Genomic DNA, 16,331 nt, shown 5'->3' on the forward strand with positions numbered 1-16,331 from the left:
CAGGCAAGTGCTCTGCCACTGAGCCACAGCCCCCAGCCTCTAATTTTAAGAAAAAAAATATAAGGCTTCAGAAAGGAACAAATCTTTGCTTTTAGTTCTTCCTCATTCTTCAAATGAAGATTTGATATCTGAAGGAAAACCAGATATTTTTGTGTTCATGAGACAATCATCACTAGACTCAGAACTTATATGCCACCAAGAATGACAAAGAAAAAGATTTTTATAAATATAGGCTTGGGCTCCAAGGCTATTACTAAGCAGCAGATGACAGAAAGTAGTTCTTCTAGAGCTCTATTTGGGAAAAATACACTTTTACTTATAAAATTTCCTTTGGGAATTCCTTTACCAGAAATACTTTTTGTAAGTGTGTTTAGAAATACCACTCTGCCTTTATTTTTGGTTTTGTTTGAAAATACATAGCATTTGTAGGATAGGTGCAAATCATGGTGCTGTTTCATCAACTGGAAATGCATCTCATTCTCTTATCTGCTTGACAATTTCCTATTTAGATCTCTACCATCCCACTTGGCACTTCACAATCAGTAAAAGTAAACTCTCAATAAATATGCCATATTGATTTAGAGCTCTGTGTCAATCCTATGCTCCATACTCATCCTGAAATTCTTTTCTTCTATTCTTTTCCTATATCTGGAACACTTCTATTTATTTTCATAATAAAGTGAAGGTGTCATCCTCCCTTGGTGGCCTTTCTGGTTCTTATCCCTCTAGTTCTTAAAGAGTTAAACATCTTTTACTTACTCTGTATAATATATATATATATACATACATACACACACACACACACAAACACACACACATTCATGCATATATGTATATATTTTTAACCATATATATACATATATACATATGTATATGTATATAGATATAGAGATATATATGTGTGTGTGTGTATATATATATATATATATATATATATATATATATAAAATTGTACTTATTGCTATGCATTAGGATTTTTATTTCTGTTTTTCTATATAATTAAAAAGTCCCTTTTCATCTTTGTAGCTACAGCAATTGGTCTATTGCCTGGCACACTGTATGCATTCAATAAATGTTCATTAAGCAAACTGATTTGTAAAATCTATAGACCCAGAGAAGTTTTATTATCTACCTTCTTCTTTGGCCTGTAATACTATATACATTGGAAATAGAAACATGAAAATTTATATCTTCAGGCTACTGAGAAAATTACCTAAAATTTTTGTCTAGGCTGGGCACATGCCTGTAATCCCAGTGGCTGAGGCAAGAGGATGGCAGGTCTGAAGCCAGCCTCAGCAATTTAGTGAGCCCTGTCTCAAATTAAAAAATAAATGCAACACAACTCAGTGGTAAAATTCCACTGGATTCAATCCCCAGTGACACCTCCCAAAAAATCTAATATGAAATCTTCTTAAATCTGAAATAATTATTGATAAAAGGTTATTTTAAATACTATTGAGTGGCTTGAATTTGTAATGCTAGCTTCAAATATCTTATTTTCTGGAGTTATGCCAAAAATAATTTTCCTTTTTTATCCACATGTTCAGAGAATAAAGATAATTGGTCAATAGGACAGAACAAGTTTTTTTTTTTTTTTCCTAAAGAGTTTACATTCTGTGAAAAGACACAAACTCTTTCAATCAAGGTCCAAATGGAAAGCAAATATCACAATAGACTTTCTCAAAAGAAGAAAGTTAATGCAAGAGATAAGTTATAAAACAATAGAGATGATAAAGTTTTAAAAAGCAAGGTATCCAGAGTTTAATACAATTGGAAATCACAGGATGGATTCACTTGGTTTAAAAAAACACGGCAGTCCTATTCAGTATGCTATGCTCAAGATCTGTAGTCACCCAAAGCAGAGGAAGGAAGGAAGGAAGGAAGGAAGGAAGGAAGGAAGGAAGGAAGGAAGGAAGGAAGGAAGGAAGGAAGGAAGGAAGGAAGGGAGGGAGGGAGGGAGGGCGGGCGGGCGGAAGGAGAAGTAAGAAAAAGAAGTTAGTCCCCAATTTTCCATTCTTTATCTGTTTCAGTTTCCCACTACTATCTCTCAATATCCAAATTCAGACAGAAGCCTGGGAAATTCAGCCTGAGGTGTTCATTTCTTCCCTCCTCCATGATAAACAGCAGAGCAGAAGTCTAGGAATGGTTTTAATAGCTATCAGACCAAGGATCAGTACACAGTAAACAAATAAACAAATAGAAAAGTTTTAGATGACAAATATTAAAGTAAAAAGGAGTTACATTGTTCTAAATGCCTTGAGTGGTCAGAAAATCACTGGGCAGGTTATGTTCAATCTCACATCTGAATGAGAAGATGGCATTAGTACAGGAATCTCCCAGAAAGGGCCCAAGTGGAAATGTTTCAAAAGCACCAAAGTGGCCAGAACATCTGAATCAAAGTGGTTAGGTGGAAAATGATCCAAAGTCAATTCTCAAAAAAAAAAAAAAAAAAAAAAAAAAAAAAAAAAACAAGAACAGGTTCTATAAGGACATTTTTTAAAGTACTGATTTTATTCAAAGTGCAAGGGTCAAGTGTTTGGAGGTTTTAAACAGAGAGTTTGATCCACTTTTAAAAGATCAATTGGGCTATTTTGCAGTGGTGAATGCATCATAGATGATAATAATAGTAGAAAGGACACGCTTTGGGACTGTTTTATAAAGACTAAGTAAGAAATGATAATAGCTTGAATTAAGTAAGTCTTAATTGAAATGAAGGATATTTACCATATTTAAATATGCTTTGTAAGTAAAAACCATAAAATTTCTTGATGGATTAGAAATGAGGTAATGCAATTAAGCACAGTTACTAAAGGATTTTTTATAAGAAAAATGGCTAATTTGAAATACAGCATATATACTTATTCTCTTCTGCTTCTGCATTTCGCTTAATAAATCTCTTCTCTCCCTTCTTTTTCTCATGTTGTTTACACCATAAACATTCTCATTACAACAAACATCTCTTCTCCTTGTGTCTCATTTGCTAATATTTTGTTATTATCATTTCACTTCAACACCAATAATACCTAAAACCATCTCATTACATAATATAATGAAGATTAGATAACTTTCATATTCTCCATGTCACATGGCATTCCCAATATAAGAAGAATATTCTCATTAGGAAAATTATATAATCCATTTCCTTATGGAAACATACAGATAATTAAATATGAAAAGTATTCAAATGAAATATGTGAATTTCTGACCTATTTGACCTTTTAAACTTGCATTTAGGATCTCCTTATCATTAATGGTGACATTGGAAGGGAGTTAGTATTTCTTATATTATAATTTTTTTCAATAGTTGTCATATAAAATCTTATGAAAAAAAATACATACATTATATAACTTTTTATAGATTTGAAATTGCTGTTAGTATGCCCCCAAACATTCCCACATTATCTTGGAAAAAATACTTATATTACCTACCTACCTATAGCAAAAACTATTCCCTTGATGCAATTTTTAAATATATTCCTAAATAATACATTCTAAAATTTATATTAATAGAATATTGCTATGATTTAAATTATTTGTGGCCTCAAATTGTTATTTGTATAACTTTTTCTTTTATAATATTTTGGCCATAATATTGCAATAATAACTTGTTTTTTCCGTCCAGCAATGAGGATGGCATGAGAATGAAATACACAACAGAGTGCAGATAAAGGGCTAAGCTTATCAGGAAGAGTGCATAGATTCAGTACAAGGGCATGTTATTCATGTTATTTTCTTCTTAGATTGCCTACTTAATTTGAGTATTTCTATAAGTCATATATCCTAATGTCCTATCAGTTTAGATAACAAAACAGTAAAGTGGCTTTCAAAAATCCATTTCCACTATTTCTTCTACATATGTATAAAATTTAACATAGATGCATTTATACAGGAGCTAGTTTTTACATGGAAATACTGTACTGAACAATTTGGGCCACAAGCAACAAAAAGGAGCGTGCTTTCAGTGCTCTTCATTTTCAGACCTGATATCTTAGGAGCCTTCTCAAAGAGACCTAAACCACCTTTCCATATGGACCAGAATAGCATAGTAAGTCTTAATTGTATTGGTCTTAAAACTAAAGGAAGATATATTCAAATTCAACAGTGTGATTTTCTTAAGAATCTAAAATTGTTTTGGGCTTGTTGAAGAAAAACAATATCTTATTTTAATTCATAGAATAAATGCCTAGTGTGGCAATAAGAGAAACACAGAAGTAAATATTATGAAAATTAAATGAGCCAAGAGAGTATGGATAATTTGTTAGAAAGGAAGTTGAAGAAAAGCCATGGACAGGATTCTTAACAGGTAAAGACCAGCAAAATCATATTTGAAGATGAGAGAATAGCATGTGCTGTGGTTCTGAGAAAAGTGTGAAGGCATTGGAAGAACAATTTACCTGAAAGAACTGAAAAGTTTAAGCAAATAGTAACTTCTTATACATTTCTTTTTAAAAATACACACCATACACCTGAAATGATGTGTGTGCATTCATATGTATGTGCATATGTATATATAAGTATTTTTTTTTCTGTAAGAGGCAGGTTGCCATTCTGTAACACAATGTGGTAGAATTGAGAAGATAATGCCAGAAAACTAAGTTTGTACTCTTACAGAAGATCTTAAATGGTAGGATGCAAATGTTTAAGTAAGGGGAAAGAGCACCAAACTGCAAACCACAGCCTGCATTTATTCTTCCTAAATGTGGGAACTTCTGGAGTGTAAATCTATATATTAGTAAACCAGGAGTCTGAATACTCAAAGTGTTTTAATAAATAACAAATTAATGGTATGAAGGTCATTTGAAGCTCATGTATGATGTGTGATGGTGTAAGATATCTGTATTATATTATTGAATTTGAGAAAAAAAATGGGAGATATAAGATTTTATCACAGGTAACACAGCAATAATTACACAGTAAGGATGCTTTTCTGAAATAGAAAACTATAGCTGTTGTGCAAATGAGAAGTTTTAAGAGTGCGAAGTAAGACAGAGGCAACGATAATTAAAGATTGCTGATTAATGAGACTACGAGAGAATTAATGGGTTTTAAGATGTTGGGACAGAATAAAGATTTTAATTAAAACTCATTAGGAAAATAATAAAGAGAAGATAAATCAGGTAATCTATTTATTGTACTAATGCTTTGGGTATTTTTTTTTTTTTGGCAGGGTACTGAAGATTGAACCCCCAGGAACCCTCTATTGCTGAGCTACATCCCAAGCCCTTTTTATTTTGAGACAGGATACTGCTAAGTTGCCCAGGCCAGCGTGTGTGTGTGTGTGTGTGTGTGTGTGTGTGTGTGTGTGTTATTACGATATATATGTTCCTAGTTAGTACCTAGTTTTAATATTGCCTATATAGTGATAGATAGGTAGGTAGGAGGTAGATAGATAGATTAGATAGATAGATAGATAGATAGATAGATAGATAGATAGATAGATAGATAGAAGTGTTTTAACATTTCCTAGTAACTACCATGTTATCTGCTGAGGATATGAATATGTCCATGTTTTCATAATCCAAATGAAAATCCAAAATTTAAAGCAAACATTACTTTTGTTCTCAAGTAGAGAATAAATACCTACAAATTCCTATCCTGTCTGATATCTCTTTTACAGCTTCAAATTTTTCCATTTCCTCAATTTTTTCTGCTTCTGATAAAAAGGACAGGTAAAGCATTTCTGCAGAAAAAAAAGTCTATGAAAGCTAAAGATTTCACAGACATTTGGTTGTAATTTTAAGAGACATTTAAATTTTTAATTTATTTTTCAGCATAGAAGATGCTGCCAGCTTTTATATCTCTTTGGCAGCATTTCCCTCTTTAAAAGCCTGTTATGTTCCACAGGCATTTCAAATTAGAAACAAAGCTTTTACGACTTCAAAACACAGCTGCTGGGACTCTCACCTTGGAGATTATAACATAAAATGGTAAGCAAAATATAGCAAGTAAGATACCTTAGTTCTTCAAGGATTTTCTTATAGATTTCCTCAATGATTATAAAAATATTGATTTTATGAATAAAAGATTGTTTTTCATCCACTGTCTGTAAGTCATTTAGTTTTATGATGAGTTTGAGGTCACGCTATCTGTTCAGTCATGTAATCAGAGAAATTAATGGAAAAATGCTGAAGATGCAGTTGTGCTATTTAATTAATTCAATTAATTAAATATATCTAACTTCCTTTGTCAATCATTACAGTAATATATATGAGTCTATTATATCTGATTTCCACTATCTTACAGGTAAAAGAATTTCTCAACAACAATGAAAAAATATTCAAAGTATTCTAATGAAGTTACTCAAAATGCTAGGGAAGAGCCAAATTGCAACTGTTTAGAAAAATAAGAAGGTCTTTAAGTGGGTACTTAAAAGTATGCAGGATGACACAAGTAAAAAAAAATACTGGGATCTGAGATTCCAGGAGGGGAAAAGAAACAATAAAACCTAGTAAAGAAGTCAGAGAAAATCAGATATATTGGAGGCACACTATGTGGAGTAATTCATCACCACAGCAAATACAAATGGGAGATAAACCTGAAAAGACTGGAGCTATTTTGAGGCATTATGCATGACAAAATTGAATAGATTGTGTATAAGGAAAGCTTAAGTTGGAAAAACACATTATTATAGATGTTACGTAGAAGACTGATATGGCACCAACATACATATGGATAAGAAGAGGAAGAACCTGTAGCTATGAAAGCTCACATTACAATGTTCCAAAAACATGTAAATGTTGAACTGGAATTGGAATTAGAGATGAAATGAAATGGAATTAGAGATTGAGGGCCACTGTTCTCACCTGTGAAAAATAAACATCTTAGTATTTGAAATTTATCTTTCTTTGAGGAACAAATTCATAAATATTTCTACCACACAAGAAGAATGATGAAAGAGTAAATGCTTTGTGATTGTAATCAATGCTCTAGAGAAATCTTTCAATATATTGATAAAATAACATGTATTTGAGAATATCTATTACTATTTAGAGGTTAAGTTTTAAGAGGTTTTTGTTTTTGTTAAATACATACAAAGTTCTTTTTTCTCTCCTCTGAAATATATGAGTCTACAAATTCTTTAACTGCTGTTTTGTTGTTGTTGTTGTTGTTGTTTTTGTTTGTTTTGTACCAGTGATTGAACCCAGGGGCGCTTAACCACTGAGCCCCAGCCATTTGTTTGTTTGGTTGGTTTTCAATTTTGAGACATGGGTCTCACTAACTTGCTTGGGGCCTTGCTAAATTGCTGAGGCTGATTTGGAACTCAGGATCACTGCCTCAACCTCTTGGGCCACTGGGATTACAGGCATGCACTAGCATGCCTGGTTTAACTGCTGTTTATAAAGTGGTGATATTCTTATAGTTGAGGTTGCTCTTAAAAACAATCTAACCCATTCTCCTGCTAAAGATCCCCAATTTACACTTCTACTTGAAGATTTCTTGCTCCAGATATATTTTTAATTGGCATACCTGAAGTAATAATTAGCAATTTTGAAAATGCACTGTACTTTATTATGCTTTTGCACAATTCCTTTGGTTTGTACCTGGAACATGTAGTAATGCTATAACCAGGCAGATTCAGAATCATCAATCTCAAAAGAATACTTAAAATTACTTAGCAAGGCAAGATTTCAGTCCCAGGCTTGCTCTCCCATTCTTGGTAACAACTATTTTCCATTTTCCATTTGTTTCTCTCAGTCTTAAATTTGGACTAGGTCACTCTTTTATAGGTTTTAACAACTTGCCATCATAGATGGATAGGTGGCCTAAATGAAATAGTTGTGTTGGAATCATGATGAACCAGACAGAAACTACGCAGCCAATGGGGAGCTGCAGTTAGTTAGTTCATGTTGTCATGAAATTATGTTGACTTAAGTTGCCAGATACAACCAGGGAATAAAAAAAACTCTGTGGATTGTGTGTGTGTGTGTGTGTGTGTGTGTGTGTGTGTGTTTGCGCATAAACACATGAAAGATAGAGAGAAAAATACAAATAGAAATACATATAGATATCTCTCCTGGGTTTTAAATGTCAGAACCCATTTTTAAAATACATACATGCTTAAAACAAACATCTCCAGTCCAGGTAAGGCTGAGTAACTGCCAATTTACTCTCTTTGCAGAAGAGATCTGGCTTCTTTTTATCTCCTCAACTCCTCAACTTTATTTTATTCTTAGCTCTATAATTGAGCTTCATTGATCTTTATTTTCTTGGAATAGCTCATTAAGCCCTTCTTCAATATAACACTCTTCCTTTCCTGCATGCTAGCCATATATAATTTTTCCAATATCAACAGGTGTGATATCTAAAATCAGGTTGGTTTCTGCATTACAACATTTATTATCTTTTATAGGACCTCATTTTTACCTTAGTTTTTACTTCTGAATACTTACTTAGATTTGTTATTACATCTGCCTAACTTTAAATCCACTGCACTTAAAGGAAATTTAAATTTAATTCCCTATATTAGTATTACATTACAACATTGTTAAGTCTATTTTCAATGAACCATTCACATAACTGGCAAATAATGGGTCCAAGTTTTAGTAATAATTTCCCAATCATCTTTTATCACACCAGCTGTTTTGATTAGAGAACTTACATTGTCTCCAGATCTATGATTCCTATTGTGCATACATTATTTCATTTAATCTTCTCCTAAACCAATAAGATAAGTGATTTGATTTCCATTTTGAGATTTTAAGATACCTCCTTTTGCAAAAGAAGGCAATTCACGTCAAAGATGGGATTTGGATAGTTTGTTGGACTTTTAGACACTGATTAAAGGATAAGATTTGTAGTCCTAACATTATGAGTTCAAATTCGAGTTCCATCAAATTTTTAGAAAGTCAAACAGAGCTTCAGTTTCATCATTTGTAAAATGAAGCTAAAATAACAAGTTTTTACATGATTTTATAACAAAGGAGGCATGTAAAAAAGAATCACTTAGTAAATTGCATACAATTATGGAGCCTCTAAAGTATAACTATTAATAATTGAATCTGAATTAACTAATTTTAATTGACTTATTTTATTATGAGTAAATTTAACCAGATCTGAAACCTTTTGAATTTCTCTTTGGTATATATCTTCAAACATTATTATCTATTTTAAGTTTGAGAAGTAAAGTTCAATAAATATTTTAGAAAAATACAATTATGTTCATGTTGAATTAAGATTATAATTTTCTATTTGAAATATAGCAAAATATAGCCTTAAGTAATCTTGAAAGATCCAGGTGACAAAATTTCCACAGATCTATATTCTAAGAGCTATCTTTTGGTTCCTAGAAATATTCTTTTTTTTTTTTTTAAAGAGAGAGTGAGAGAGGAGAGAGAGAGAGAGAGAATTTTTAATCTTTATTTTTAGTTCTCGGCAGACACAACATCTTTGTTGGTATGTGGTGCTGAGGATCGAACCCGGGCTGCATGCATGCCAGGCGAGCGCGCCACATCCCCAGCCCCCCTAGAAATATTCTTTAGGGTATGGTTTGTACTTCACATAAACAATATAAAGAAATGACAACTGTAAATATAAAAATATAAAGGTTTTAAAGTGTTCTTTGGTAGTTAAGTATATTTCATTGTATAGTATATATATTCTCTAGGTTGTTGGGAAATGTAATTTCAAATTAATAAAATAAATACTAATTTTAGGATCATATAAAATTAATATTACAAGTTATGATTATTTTTAAGACACACAAATAAGATGTATGTGGAATATCTGCTGAAGGATTTCATGTGCATTGCCTCAGTTGGAATTCACCATTGTATGTGATTAATTTTTTACACATTACAGAAGAGGAAATTTGGGCAGACAGGATTGAGCAACATATTCAAGATCAGACAACTAATTAATAAGCAGCAGAATTTGAATGAAAATATAATATAAATCCCATGATTTTTCACTTACTACATGGCAAGCAATTAATCATTTAATTTCAAAAAGAATGTCCTGATAAAGACAACATATTACTTAACTAGTCACACTAAATATGAATGATCAATGGAATCTAGCTGCCATAATTTGAAGTCACCAGGTTTCCATTTCCATATTATCAGTTATTTTTAAAAAATTAAATTCAAATAAACTGACAAAATTAATTATAAAATAATTTTTATATTACCTAAAATCTGATCCAAGTCTCTTCCCATTTTCTGGTTCTCCTGGATCTGGACATAAATTGGAAGCTGTTTTAATACCTCCCTCATTTACTGTAGCAGCAAGAAGAAAAATAAAAACAAAATATTTATAATTAGAAATTAAGAATGATATTAATTTTAAAATTTACACAAAACATATATTCTGTTACTATAATCACTATTTTTTTACTATAGAAAATTAAAATATAATTTTATAGAAAAATAATGAAGGCAAAAAACTTCTTCCTCTTTTTATGGACCTATCAGAACCTAAATTTAATATTTATATTCAATGACATACTACTCTGAATATTAACTCGTTAGTATCTAGCACTTTCTTTTTAATTTCAATCAAATTGCAAGACACATTTCTAGCTTATCAGTGCCAGAGTTTCCATTAATTATTGATAGTACAGAGACCATTACCAGTTATAACACTGTCATTTGGAACTTTGCTGCTTTTTGTTTTTTGTCCATGATTGGGGATTGAACCCAGTGGTTCTCTATCACTGATCTTCATCCCCAGATCTCCTTATATTTTATTTTTGAATAGGATCTCACTAAATTGCCCAGGTTAGCTTCAAACTTGAAATTTCCCTGCCTTGTTCTCCTGAGTAGCTAAGATTCTACTGAAATTCAATGTTGGTGGATACTTTTTGTTTTCAAAGTTGCAATTAAAAATAAGACCATACAGGAAAAATTTAAAGTTATTAACATTTTTGTATTTGGTATATAACAAAATAATTTTGTCTGCCAATATTAAGGTAAAACAATGATGTGGTACAAAGCTTGTCATTGAATTATGATATAATGCTAGAAACCAAAATAATGGCTTTACCCTCAAGCAATTTCTATAACTACATTTTACATGACTATTGTACAGATTTTCATCAGTTTATTTAGAGCACTCAGTTAATGAAGGCTTTTTTTTTTTTTTCAGTGAATGTGGTCACATTGGATGCTTAAATTCCCAGGATATATATATATATTTTTTTATTTTTATTTTTTAAAGAGAGAGTGAGGGGGGGAAGAGAGAGAGTGAGTGAGTGAGAGAGAGAGAGAGAGAGAGAGAGAGAGAGAGAGAGTTTTTAATTTTTTTTAAATTTTTTTTTTAGTTCTCGGCGGACACAACATCTTTGTTGGTATGTGGTTCTGAGGATGGAACCCGGGCCGCACGCATACCAGGCGAGCGCGCTACCGCTTGAGCCACATCCCCAGCCCGAGGATATATTTTTTAATGGGAAGATAATAAATCCAGATAATTCTGAAATATTTGAGTGATATTGTTTTATAATTCAATCTTATAGTGAACTGGAGAGTAATTTCCATAATTTTGCTCCTTTATTAGTTTGCTCTTTTAAAGAAAACATAGTGCTTAAGGACAAACACCAGAGGAAAATTCCTAAACCTTATAATTGTTCTTGTCCTGCACTCTGGATTAGAACCATCTGTAGATCTTTCTTTAAAGATTAAAAATGCATAGTTCTAGATCTGGATATTCTAATACAATTAGCGTATAGTAGAAACCTGGGCATCAATTTTTGTTTTTTAATATAACTTTCAAGATGATTCTAATGTAAAGTTAGAGTTGAGAACCACTGGACTTGTGGATTGTTTAGTTGGCATTGATCATTGGGTTGACACTAATTCATCAGCTAGGAAGACAGCTATCAAATGATAGTCCAGCAGTCATGGTTGTGGTAAAGGTGCCCTCTTCTCAATTAGATATAAAATTATTTTTTTCTAATTTTCACCAACAATATCTTTCTTGCACCTTTATTATATACTCATGGATTCAAATAATGTAATATTTTTATTTTTCTTGGTCCTTTAATTTTTTAAAATTCCTTTTACCATTTCTGGGGTTTTTGGTCACTGTCTTACCTTAGCTGATTTCACTAATTCAAAGGAACTGGCCCAGAGCCCTTCATATTTTGTATTTCCCTCAATGCTTAAAAACTTACTTCTTTGTCAATGATTTCTAGTATAGGATTTTGCATCTTTTCCAAAATTTCCTGCTCCATCAATAGCCATTATATCATCCCCCAAATTTCCAATTGCTATATCATGTGTCAGCTTAAATCCAACCTAATCACTTTGATACTTTTGTGACAACATTATTATTTATCTTCAATCTATCTTGAATACTAGAAGAGGACCGAACTTCCTAACACATAGTTATTTTTTGTTTTAATTACTATACAAATCTCCAATTAGTCAACTAGATTTCTACAAGTTTCTAATATTTCTAAACACATATGTCCTAGTTGTTTGATTAAAACCAACACATAAAAACTGTTTTTAATAAACTAAGCATTTTCTATGGGAAGTATTAACTTTATAATTTTTGAAAAGCTATTGATAATACTGTAGAATGTGTTATTAAAATATAACTTTCTTTTAGAGAGTGTTGTAGATTATGAAAACAGGTGGCATAACCTAGGTTTAACTACTTTAGTATAATACAATATATACAATGAATTAAAGATTAATGTGCAAGTGGTTTATATACATTAGAAAATAAAATTATGAAAGTCTTTTTTGTATTTTACAATTTTTGTATCAAAAAGTAAGACCATGTTAAATATTTATATGAATTTGAATGTTAGTACATCCAACTATGTGTCTTCTATATCTATTTTATATTTTAGTTCATTTGATCCTTACAACAATCTTACAGGAAACTACTATTAGAATTTTGCACCTCTTCAAGGCAAGGAAACTGAGGCATTGGGAGGTTAAGAAGTGAGTCAAAATTATTTGCCATTTAATGCCAGAGTCTATATTTAAATCCAGGCCAACCTTTCAGCTCTGAAGACCATCTAAGACAGCTCAGCAAGGCAGAAAATAAAGTCATTTTCTAAAATTCAAAACACTTTTACAAATATTTTCCATTAAAATACAGAGAATATTTATGATTTTCACCACATTTACATAATTAATTTTAATTCTTATGAATTTAATTGTCAGGTTATTTCTATGTGTTTGGAAACATCATTTAAATCACTGATTTTGACATCTGCAATAGAGCACAGCCTTTCTAAATTAAAATACAGAGATAATGAGAGAGCTTCTGCAAGCTACATGTACTAAGTGTCTGTTAGTTGTAAATGTTCAAAATAAAATATAAATTAATATCAAAATGTATGATCTTTTCTTTTCTCTGATGTTTAGCTATTTCAGAATTGCCCCGGGTTAAATGATATCAGACATTCAAACAAGGTTAGTACTCATTGAATCAACTGCTTTCACTATGCAATGCCATTGAAATGACTAGATAGATTTAACATTTTTATTTCTTTTAATTTCAGTAGTAATTTGCAGAATGGTAAAAACATCAATGCTCTTTAAAATTTATACAGAGTGTTGTCCCTTGAAAAGGACATCTGCTAGGAGAAAGCCCTTTTTGCTATGATCTTTAAGAATATTTTTATTAGTAGTAATATTAATGAAATGTGATTCTTTTTCTCCACACACCAGTAAAGAGATGAATGAAATTTATAAGATTTTTAAATTGATGTATTTATTATAACACACAAGTATCTTTTGTTTCAAGAATCTTAATTTTTGTATTATTGTATTGTTATTTTATTATTTAACTTAAACACACTATTAGTCAACATCAAAATATAATATTGTTATTATAAACATGTTTTATAAAGTTTATGATATTATATAGCACACTGAATACATTAAAAATAAAAATAAGTTGACTCTAACTAAATTCACCTCTATATTACCTCTTCTAGCTGCCTACATTGCTACTTTTCTCATGTTTTTATTTAGTTTTTAATATTTATCCTAATTTTTAAAATATTTGCTTTTTGGTTCTGAACTCAAAACATCATGGATGTCAATGATGTTATTTTATACTAATACATTTTTTATTCTACAAAAAATTACCTTTTAAATCATTTATCATCCCAAAATACTGTTATATTCTTCAGGGCTAAGACGACTGTATTTTATTTACTTCTTAAATTTTATTCTAACATGATGTTGCCATGGAGAAACTATGGAATGTATAAATAATTGGAATGAATGAAAGTGTGGATTTGAAAAAGGAAAGAAAAACATAACCTTTTATAGTAACCTTATAGTTTCTTTATCCACCTTAATATTCTAGAAGGGCTTCAGATAAGTAGGCAAAAATACTAGCCAATAAGTTTTGTTTTTTAAATATTTATAATTTCAAAACTATTATTTTTTTCTTGTCAAATTTACAATTTTGAGGATAGGTTGGGCAACTCTTTGTTATTTAGAGTAACAAAGGATGAATGGGGCAATGTAGAGTTCTGGTATTAAAGCTGAAATAAAAAATGAATTAGCTATTTAAACAACTAAACTATCCCTATCAGCATTACTGAACCTTCCTGAACATTTTGGTCATTCATTTCTCAGTTAAACTGTAAAAAGACAGGCTTTCGCAAATCTGCATTTCAGGTCATCCATGCTTATACTCGCTGATGGCCCATGTCAGCAATAAAACTTATTTGGTGTTTAAGGAACATAGACTTTCTTTCTTTCTTTTTTTTTTTTTTTTTAATTTGAAAGTCAAAAGTCAGATAAAAGTTGTCTTTCTTTTATTTTGTCCTGTGTTAACTAAAGATCAAGAGATGAAAACTTGAATGATTACTTGATAATAAAAATATAATGATAAAAATTGAAATGATATAGCCATTTGCTATAAACAACCATATTTTTAAATTTTGTTATTCAATATTGAGAAAAAAAACTGTAGTAAAAATAAATTTTAAATAATGATGGCTTGCCAGGCAGGCACAGAAGTGCACTCCTGTAATCCCAGCAGCTTGGGTGCCTGAGGTAGAAAGAGCAAAAATTCAAAGCCAGCCTTAGTAAATTAGCTAGACCCTGTCTAAATAAACAAAAACAAAACAACAACAAAAATGGGATGGATATATGACTCAGTAGTTGAGCTCCACTGATTTCAATCCCTGGTACAAAAAATAATAATTATAATAATTGTTGGCTTGCAATTTTGTAACCATAAAAAGTGTTCTATAAATACTTGGTTTGTATTGATGTAGAAATAACTTATATTCAAAAAAAAAGTAAGGAAAAGCATTTTCTTTTCTTTTTTTTTTAACATGAAGAACAATGGAGAAAGGCAAAAATATGAGGTAAATTAACCATTATTTCCTTCATATGAACTTTTTGTCTGACAATCTTGAAATAAGTATTCAGGGGGTGGTTGGTTGGTTTTAGGTAACACAGTAATACAAACAATCTCCTTTTATTTCACCATTAGACTCTATAACAATGCAATATATATTTCCACTAAGGCAACATACCAATCAGTATAGAGTTATTCACATCAAATAATACCTTGACAAATCCGAGATATCTTAGTATAGATATACTCAGTTTCTCAGAACATCTTGAAGTTGAAAGCATGCAGCACATAAAGTAACACTTGTATAGATAAGTGAGAAAAGGAAAACTAGTCTTATAATTCTAGTTAGAATTCCAAAACAGATATGTGGGTCAGATTAAAATATTGGGAAAATTTTAGTAAACATATTATTTGGTACTATAAACATTTTACTTCCATTTCATATTGACATAATGAAATTTACTATGTTGGAATCATCTGAACTAGCAAATTTTTCTATTTATATTTTTTATTATAGGATATATGTATTTCTTTCCAAAATGTATCAACTGATTTATGTCTGAATCATATTGTAATGTTATTTTCCACAAAATGGACAGTATCAATCTTGAAAATAGGTTTTTACCCTAAAATATATGAAGAAACCATAATTATACAGCTTCATACCTTGAAATAAACTATGTGTGCTTTCCAAACAGATTACTTAATTTGATCAATGATCTCCTATTAATATTTGCTGTTTGGGATTTAGAATTTTCAAGTCTAACTAAAAAATGTAAAGATCCGATATTAAAATTGTGAAACCATAAAATATTTAATAACACAAGAGTTCCTAAGTTTGTTTCTTGATAATTAACATAAAAACTCAATTCATGCCACTTACTATTTATATGTGTAACTCAATAAACACAGGCAAATACCTTTTTTTAATAATTCTAATAAATGGTTTTACTTAAAGAAATCATTAAAATATTTCACTGGGATTTGGAAATGAAGAAAAATACAACTGAAAATATACTCTTGTTGAAGAATCAACAATAGTGCCATACATAATT

General features: G+C 30.7%; 1 protein-coding gene across 3 annotated transcripts in view; it reads right to left on the reverse strand.

The window, feature by feature from the left end:
• CSMD3 (CUB and Sushi multiple domains 3) overlaps window positions 1-16,331 on the reverse strand; it is a gene marked incomplete at both ends in the record, with an annotated part of 1,157,568 nt that overhangs the window by 708,238 nt on the left and 432,999 nt on the right. For all 3 annotated transcript variants that reach the window (XM_081266797.1, XM_081266796.1, XM_081266795.1), the window contains one exon: window positions 10,127-10,214. In XM_081266797.1, the coding sequence (XP_081122923.1) occupies window positions 10,127-10,214 (88 nt within the window). The remainder of the gene's footprint in view (window positions 1-10,126; window positions 10,215-16,331) is intronic.

This window comes from Spermophilus citellus (genome assembly GCF_964194105.1).
Source record: "Spermophilus citellus genome assembly, chromosome: 14".
Classification (NCBI taxonomy): Eukaryota; Metazoa; Chordata; class Mammalia; order Rodentia; family Sciuridae; genus Spermophilus; species Spermophilus citellus.